Here is a 9,148-nt window from a genome sequence, read left to right as displayed (position 1 = left end):
CTTAATACAGTTTGGTGTTCAAGTATGGATGAGGTCCCGAGGTTTTTCTGCAGTTGCGGTTTCCTCGTTAACAGAACTTCTAGTGTTTTGTGTTTTTCCTTTTATGAATTATATTGTTTATCTTTATAATTGGGTTCATGCTAACTGTACATGTTCAATTTTAATACGTCCATGTAATTGTGATCGATTATGAGACTCATTTCTTATATAATTCATATCTTGAAAGATGTATAACAAGTTTAACTACTTGGAAAATTTCCAATTAGATTGTTTGGATACGACTATATTTCATGGATATTGATTTTGAGATTGTCCAAGTACACTTCAAAACAATCAGGTTCACAGACTCTTGTCTATATACATACTGATCGACAAGAGGTTAGAGATATAAAATCTATATACATATTTTCAAGTATCATTCAGTTGGTCCACTTGTAATTGTATTAGGTTTTATCCATACAGGTTACCGAACAGTTGTTGGTATACTTGATACTCTCACGTTTTCAATGATGCTATCAATACATACCAGGAAAGCTCCTTATGAGGTGTAGTGCTCTTAATATTTTCTTTTTACTTCTTTATTTGATGGTTAATTTGTTATGAATACAACACTAGTTATGTTGACAATTAACTTTGATTTGTCAATGTTGAGTACGCGTGCCAATTCAGTTAATAGATTGAGCAGGTTGTACATGTATACTTTCTTGTTCGATAGATGTCTTGTATCAAATTCAGACAGTGAAGAAGCCATGGTCAATTACAAAGTTTGTCAAGTCTCTAATTGTGCTCAAATTTAATGCGATTGTCATTTACTAATAGGGTAGATGTCTGAGCTTAATGCGATTGTCACTTACTAAGAGGATATATGTTTGCGTAGATGATAAAACAATGAATTATTTGAATTGAGAAGATGTTCAATGGACACAGATCTTCCATCGGTGCAATGAAGTGGAGATTTTCTTTGGTGGAAGCATATAATTTTGTTATATGCTCTCAGGCGGCACAGATTCGTCAAGTTATTTGAGGTATTTAAAACAATATCATTATCATTCGTGCCAGGTATTATTATTACATAGATTCATCTTCAATTAACACATGCACTAGCTCGAACACATATCTTACATCTATAGCTGTAGAAAGTATCATGGGGATTTGGCGAAGCTGCATATAAGACCATTCTTGAGGCTCAGTATAAAAAATGAAATTACATTTTGTGTTCTTTTTTATTACAAATTCAATATATAAATGAGAATTGTAGATTTAGTGTAAGGAAGCGAATATATTTTTTGGAAATCAAATATATATAACTTTCATATTTTGTTATCTTGTTTTCTGACATATTTATGTATTTTAATTATTTTTTTTAAGTCTAAAAATATGTCCACAACATTTTAACAATATTGTTGATGCTGTATTTAATTATTTATACAACTTCTCCTGCAATTGAAAATAAGAATTGTTATTTATGTCATGAACGACAATGGATGATAACCATTGCAAAAATGGTGAGGCTTTTCACAACACACGGGTAGACAATGTATAGAAAACTGTTGTGCTACCAGTTCGACAACGACTTTTATGTGTTGTTTTTAGGTATTTTCCTTGTATCGAAATAGATTCCTATAAGATTTGGTAAACAAAATTGAAGCTATAAATAGAGATGTTTAGCTCATAGCTAATTAAGAACATCTAGATAGTATGATTTGTGACAGAAATACACCTAGAGAGGGAGGTTTGTGAGACAAATCACCTAGAGACAAGTTTGTGAGAAAATTATATTGTAAAAGTAATCTTAGTAAAACAGTTTAAGGTTATTTACCTAGAGATATTGTGAGCGTAACAAAGAGAGAGTTATAATAGTTTTCTTATTCATAATCTAGAGAAGATATTTTCTTCGAAACACGTTCTTGTGTGTGTTCTGTTTCTATTTATCGTCTATAATTATTATAAATTCCGTTTCTATATAATAATAGTTACCAAGGTACAAAGTTCATACGTATCAAGTTGGTATCAGAGACAGGTTCATTTCTTTTATGGAAGATTCCTATGGTTTATGGTATTCACTCTCTCTACAAATAACTTGATGAGTTACTCGACAATTGGAATATGTCAGCAGAAAAAGATGACCATGGTATGGTTGAAGTTAAATAAGGAAAGATTGGATAAGGAAGGAATATACTCGGTTATTAATGCAGAATACTTGTATTTGTTTGATTCACTTTTACAAGATGATGATGAGGATGACAAGATGATCTTTCCACATATAGAAGACTTGTTGTTTGATCGAGAATAACCAATCAGGTACAATTGCATTATGAAGCAAAAGTGACCAAGAAAAGACAAAGAGGTAATGATGTTTTTTTAATTAAACATCAAGGTCAAGTTCCCAGCAAGGTGAGATGGTTCACCAAGAAGAAAGGAACTCTCGAGTTCTTGAGTCTCCAGTTCTAACTTTCACAGGAGTTCAAGGTCTTAAAGGGATGGGGATGATACAGGTGTATCTTTCCTCTTTTGGGAACTGAGTAATCCTCAAGTTATATTGAGGATAGATTACTAATTAGAAAGGAATATTGACTTTATGGCAGTATTCGTACACAATGAAATATTCCTATGTATGGAAATATACCTAGACAATGAAATATCCATACACAAGGAATTATTCATATACAAGGAACTATTCCTAGATAAGGAAATAGATTCCTATAAGGTTTGGGAAACCAATTTAGAGTTATAAATAGAAATGTTTAGCTCATAGATAAGGACACCTCCGCGTCAAATTGATTACATGCTTCAAAAAAAAAAAAGATAAGGACATCTAGATAGTGTGGTTTGTGATGCAGACACACCTATAGAAGGAGGTTGTGAGACAAATCACCTAGAGAAAAGTTTGTGAGACAATTAATTATTGTAAAAGCAAGCTTCACAAAACAGTTTAAGGTTATCTACCTAGACAGATTATGAGCGTAACAAAGAGAGAATTTTAATAGTTTTCTTGTCCATAATATAAAGAAGACATTTTCTTCGAAATAATTCTTGTGTGCGTTCTTTTTTCTTTCTTTTTTCGTCTCTTTTCTATTCTGAATTCTGCCTCTATAATAATAGTCACCAAAATACATATATCATACGTATCAACTAATTACACATGTAAATGGACTAAAAATATAATTTCACAAAATTTTCCCTGCCAAAAAGATGTTGGGAAAAAATCAAGGACGGAATGTAGCCAGGTTTTCCCCTTGTTAGGTCTGTCCCTCCCGTAGAAAGCTGCATAAACTCCTGACAATCTTGAATCTTGCATTCTACGCATTTTTTACTTTCTAAGTTAGATAAATCTGATCATAGGCCAAATACTATGGTGTGGCCATTTCGCTTAGCTATATAGCCAAGCGAAACGATAAAGAAGGTGCTCCTCAGTATGAGAGAGGGACATCGCTTATGGACACGAAAACTCTAAATAGTTTCGTACGGAAGCTGAGTATCCTTTTTTCCCCCAAATTTTAGTTCGTTGGATTTGGATAAATAATTGTTATGCTTTATAGGTAAACAATATTTAAGAGAAAAAAAATGAAAATATAATAGGAAAATACAGAAGAGTTTTAATAAATTAAAAGAGTTAAAAAGAGAAATACTAGCGTAACAGAATGAAAACTGGATATATTACCGAGTATATGTTGAATATGTTACGGAAATTTGGTTTTTGTATTAACCCGAAAATGGAAACTGAGTTTCCACAATGCAGTTTTTGAAAATGATAACTCAGTTTCCGTGGCTCATAGCTTAGCTTAAAAAAGGAACAGATTTGTAACATTCTTTAGCGAAGCGAAGCGAAATCGCCATATTAAAGCCAAGCGATGCCCCAAAATAGTTGGGTTTTGCTATAGCCAAGCCAAGAATGCTACCATGGTACTTGGTCTTAAGGTAGATGCTTTTCTAATAAGCCGACAAAGCCATTGGACAATGATAGCTCTCGAATTTGAAAGACGTCGTTAACACCATTATTCCTACCGAAGTAGGGCAATGATTTACCTTATCCGATCCATAGTCAACAAACTCATTAACAAGATTTTCATAGGCATTCCAACTCATTAACAAGATTTTCATAGGCATTCCAATACTTGAAAGAAATTAAGGCCTATGCTACTAAGAATTCGTATATACATGCAAATTACCTAATATATCTCACGAATAGACTCTGGAGCAACTCGATCTAGATAAAAGTACGACAATGAATCATTTAGTTGTGTAACTAGCTAGGTGAGCATTAGCGACTCCCATTTATTTGCTCACATCCTTGTTCACAGGCGATATGACATGCACTTTGCGTTGCACCCTTAATAGCACCGCAAGCCGGCAGGCATTGCTTCATGCAATTCTCTATCCATACTCTACCTTCAATTGGTTGCATCAATAAACTCAACGTCATCATCAACACCACTATGAACACCATCATCGAGATCGCCTTTCTATCATGCCATAACTTCTTATTTGTGCAAGAATAACCCATGGATCTAAACTACAATATCTATGGAAAGCGCAGGTAAATGAATTCCAATTGATTGATTAATAAAAACTGCTGCCAATTAACAGGAAATTAATAAAAACTGGGTTGTTGTTAATGAATTTGGTTTTTGAAATTTTGATTTTGTAGAAAGATGACAAGCTTTGGTCCACAGGGTAATTTGTGGCAGGAAAGGGAGGGCGATGAGAGGTGTTGAGAAGAATCTGGACCAATATTCATGCTAAAGAGACTGACCAAGGAATTGGTCAAAGGCTCCTTCCACTATACTGGGGAAAGTTCAATCCGAGTATTATTGTTTCATTGTGCAAAACGCATAAAAACTGTTGGGTTGTATGTTTTAAAAATATGAATTAGTTTTCCAAATGTCAACATGCAGCTTATGCTCTGATATAAATGGTTTTAATATCAAATCCGTTTTTGTTGAAAAGATTAATGGTGCTAATTAGCACCATCATAATGTCTCTCATTTACATCCATGTTTGTTATCATGGCTATAAGAATCAGAATTTTATTGGACAAAAAAAAATGAAAGAATTTTTTTAACTCAAGTTTTTTTTTGCAGGCTGATCAAATCGACAATTGTTCTAACAAAAAAATGATGATGCCTATGATGTGCAGAAATGGATTCATATTAATCATACTGTTTTTAAGTTCGGTTCTATTATCTACTGATGCAGCAACCCCTGAATTGGTTGATAAGGTTTGCAGCAAATATTTTGCAGATACATACAGCTTTTGTGTGAAGGCACTGGTAAGAGATCCTCGTTCTTCAACCGGAGATTTGAAAGTGTTAGCTTCAATTTCAGTTCAAGGGACGCTAACAAGTGCTACAAACACACAGAGATATATCGACCAATTATTACGCAAGAGAACACAACCAGAGAGGGAATATTTGATTCGGTGTAAACACAATTACAGCGTCACTATTTCGTTGCTTGAGGACTCCCTCAAAACTTTGAGTTCTTCTAATTTGAGGCCAACCACGTTGGCTGTTCGTGCCAATGTTGATGAATGTGAGACGGCATTCCCATCCCATCCATCAACACTATCTTCGAGCAATCAAATGGTGATCAAGCTTAATGATATCTCTATTGTAATCAATGTCAATGATCAACTCCCATAATTACCATTTGATTCATTGTTTTTCTTTTTTTTTTTTAAGAATAAAAATGAGTATGTTGATCACTCTCCAATTCCTACTAAAACAAAAAACAAAAAAAAAAATATAAATGTGCTTTTAAATAAGTTGGTAGAAATTAGGATGCTAGCGAAATATTTAGCAAAACAAAAAATGCCTTCTTTCCATTACATCCATTTCCCAAACTAACATCCTGCATCACCGATAATTGGGATTTTTGTAACATATATTTATTATTAAGTTCCCTACTAAACATAAGAGTGCAGGAAGGGTCTCAACAAACATAACAAAATAGGGTATTTTAGAATGACCTAACAACCAGTCCGAAATGTGGTTTTGAAAAAGCATAGGCTGCAAAAGCATGAGCAACAAAATTTGATTCTCATGTCTTATTATATGTGTTTAGATACGAATTTAAATGAAAATTGCATATTTATGTGGTTTTTATGATATTGCCTGTATTAAGTACAAATCTCAAAATGGACGATACTCATGAATATCTACTATCTTCTTGTCCATCCATCTCGAAAGTAATTTGGTGTATCTTCCTTTGTTTTCTTCTTCCTTTAGGCTTGTATTTCAAATACACCAGCAAAGCCACAAGCTACTGGATTTTCTTTGGCACATTTCCAGAATTACTATGGAATTGCAACCGCATGTATGAAAAGCGTGCTGAAGTTTTCATTTCACTGGGCAAAGGTTCAATTTATATAGATGGACCTATGTTCTCCAAACTTAGATATCTTGTAACATGTCACCCACAAAACATCGAATATATACTCAAAACCAACTACAACAATTTCCCAAAAGGAGAGGATTTCAGGGACGTTTCAAAATACTTGGGGATGGAATTTTTAACGTGGATTCTGATCGCTGGAGGGTGCAAAGAAAAATGGCTCATTCAGAGTTGTCATCAAGAGAATTCAAAACCTTAGTTTCGAACACGAGCTGTAAGGTGGTAGAAGAACAATTAGTACCATTTCTAGCTCACATAGCTGCACAAGGGTCCATCATTGACTTACAAGATGTTTGCTCGAGAATTGCTCATGATACTAACGTCATTTTAGTTTTCGGAAGATACGAAAACTACCTTTCCGTTGAGCATCCTTCAAATGAGCTAGCAGAAGCTTTAGATGATGTACCACTGGCGCTAGTGTACAGGAATATGATGCCAACGGTTTTGTGGAAATTACTGCATAGGTTTGAAATTGGTGAAGAGAAAAAGTTAAAGAAAGCTCAGAAAAAAATACACAAAATTGTTGAAGATTATATCTGCCAAAAGAAAAAAGATTTGGTTGCAGGAGTTAATTCATATGATCTTTTATCGACTTACATAAAAGCTCTAGATGATGAGACTAGTACTATTTCCTCTTTGCATAAGAAGGATATTTTTCTTAGAGATGAAATGATTAATTTTTGGATAGCTGGACGAGACACGATTACATCAGGTCTCATTTGGTTTTTCTGGCTAGTTTCAACGACACCCGCTGTCCAAACAAAGATATTGGAAGAGCTGAATTTCTTGTCTTCGCCTTCGAAGAAGGCAAAAGAAACAGGAAGCAGTACTACTCGCAAATGGCCATGGATGTTTGGTTGAGAGGATTTAAAAGGTTTAGTTTATCTGCATGCGGCATTATGTGAATCTTTAAGATTATACCCGCCGCTTCCGTTTAACAAAAAATCCGTCGCAAAGAAAGATCAACTTCCGGATGGGAGTACGGTCGAGCCTGGAATGGAAATAATGCTTTCATTTTATTCAGTGGGAAGAATGCCATGGATTTGGGGTGAAGATTGTTTGGAGTTTATGTTGATATTATTAGTCCCACATTGTCTGGGAAATCCAAGATCCTTCGATTTATAATTCTTAGGGCCTCTCCACTCATAGCCAATTGGTTTTGAGTTGGATGCCCGAATTCTAACATGGTATCAGAGCAGGCTATTTGCGACGAGTCATTTGACCGCACCTTTACTCCGCGTCACCCGATTTATTGTCCACGTGTTAGACCCAACGAGGCTACACGTGAAGGGGCGTGTTGAGATTATTAGTCCCACATTGTCTGGGCAATCCAAGATCCTGCCATTTATAATTCTTAGGGCCTCTCCACTCATAGCCAATTGATTTTGAGTTGGATGCCCAAATTCTAGAAGTTTAAGCCAGAGAGATGGATAACTGAAAATGGGAAGCTAATCACAGAGCCCATTTCGAAATTCTTTCCGTTTAACATTGGACCAAGAACTTGTATCGGCAAAGATATATCTTTTACGATGATGAAGTCTGTTGTTGCAGCTGTGCTATTCAACTTCCATATTGAAGGGGTGAAAGGCCATGTTGTTCGCTCCAAGCCATATATAAACCTTCATATGAAAAATGGATTGAAGGTGAATATTAAGAAAAGAACCATATAAATTACTATGTTTGGAGACATCCTTATTAGATCAAGCACTGCATCAGATTAGAGAGTGATGTTTTTGCTCATCTTTCTTTGGTTGTTTCCTCGGATCTGTATTTTCTGTTAAATTGTACTCCCTCTGATCCATCCACATTATATAAGTGGAGGTGGGTTGTTTTTGCACATTTTATGAAAACAATAAAAAGTGCTTCCGGCTGAATATGTACCAGCACATCCTATTACTGTGAAAGGGCTCAATAGCCATCATTGCATGACTTTCATGTCAATTTAATGTGTAATGGTTCCAGACAAACTCCTCCAAAACACCCTAGAGAGGGAGTTTGGAAGCAGTGTAATGGGCCAGAAGGAAACGAGTCGCTCATTTACCTAAGAGCAAGGGTTATGGAATGAAAACACTCGTTCAAAGCGAATGTGTTCGATCAAAAAACACCTAATTCGGCGTCACTATCGATGAAAACACTCACTCATTCACTCAAAGTCTTTGATTAACTCACTCGAATAGAAGAATAGAAAACCGAGCAAGTGAAAGTGGAGATTAAGAGGCTGAACATCAGTTTGAAGATCTTCCTCTCAAACATATTTTCAGATTTTTGATATATCTAAAACTCTTCAACGAGGGCCCACTTCGCGCTTTCTTGTTAAAATAACAAAAAATATCATAATTTCTTTTAGGGTGGCTAAACGCCAACTGCGCGCTTAGTATGTTAAAATTTCTTCCCCAAGATCAGAAAATCGCTCTTTCACCGAGTTTCTCATTGGATATGGTCAGGAATGAGTGGTAAAAATCACTCCATCCATAGGCCTTGCTCTTAGAAAGAGGTTGTGCAAGTGTCATTTTTGTGAATGGTAATTTTGATTTAATAAAAGAAAACGTTAAAACCGGGACAACTATTATGAGCCAAATATGGGACAATCAATCTAGCTAGATCTTTAATCATTCCCATCTCCACCCCTCTACAAATCTCAATGCTAGAGTTATTTCCCTCTTTACCTTTTAGATTGTATCACGCCATGTCCCAAATCTGGACCAACACATATTGTCCCGGTTGTAGCAAGGTCCTAGTCCTATAATAAAATAGA

At 35.1% G+C, this 9,148-nt stretch overlaps 1 protein-coding gene and 1 pseudogene across 1 annotated transcript; both read left to right on the top strand.

Annotated features, from left to right (window-relative positions):
* Nucleotides 1-4,502: 4,502 nt before the first annotated feature.
* LOC113280736 (putative invertase inhibitor) lies at nucleotides 4,503-5,642 on the top strand. The gene is made up of 3 exons (XM_026529322.1): nucleotides 4,503-4,537; nucleotides 4,649-4,708; nucleotides 5,138-5,642. Exons 1-3 carry the CDS (start codon nucleotides 4,503-4,505, stop codon nucleotides 5,640-5,642), a joined length of 600 nt encoding a protein of 199 aa, XP_026385107.1.
* A 671-nt stretch (nucleotides 5,643-6,313) lies between these two features.
* LOC113280735 lies at nucleotides 6,314-8,063 on the top strand (annotated as a pseudogene).
* Nucleotides 8,064-9,148: the final 1,085 nt, after the last annotated feature.

The sequence above is a fragment of the Papaver somniferum genome, chromosome 5 (assembly GCF_003573695.1).
Source record: "Papaver somniferum cultivar HN1 chromosome 5, ASM357369v1, whole genome shotgun sequence".
In the NCBI taxonomy this organism is placed as follows: domain Eukaryota; kingdom Viridiplantae; phylum Streptophyta; class Magnoliopsida; order Ranunculales; family Papaveraceae; genus Papaver; species Papaver somniferum.
The sequence above is the reverse complement of the archived record's forward strand: the minus strand, read 5'-3'. Positions and strand labels throughout refer to the sequence as shown.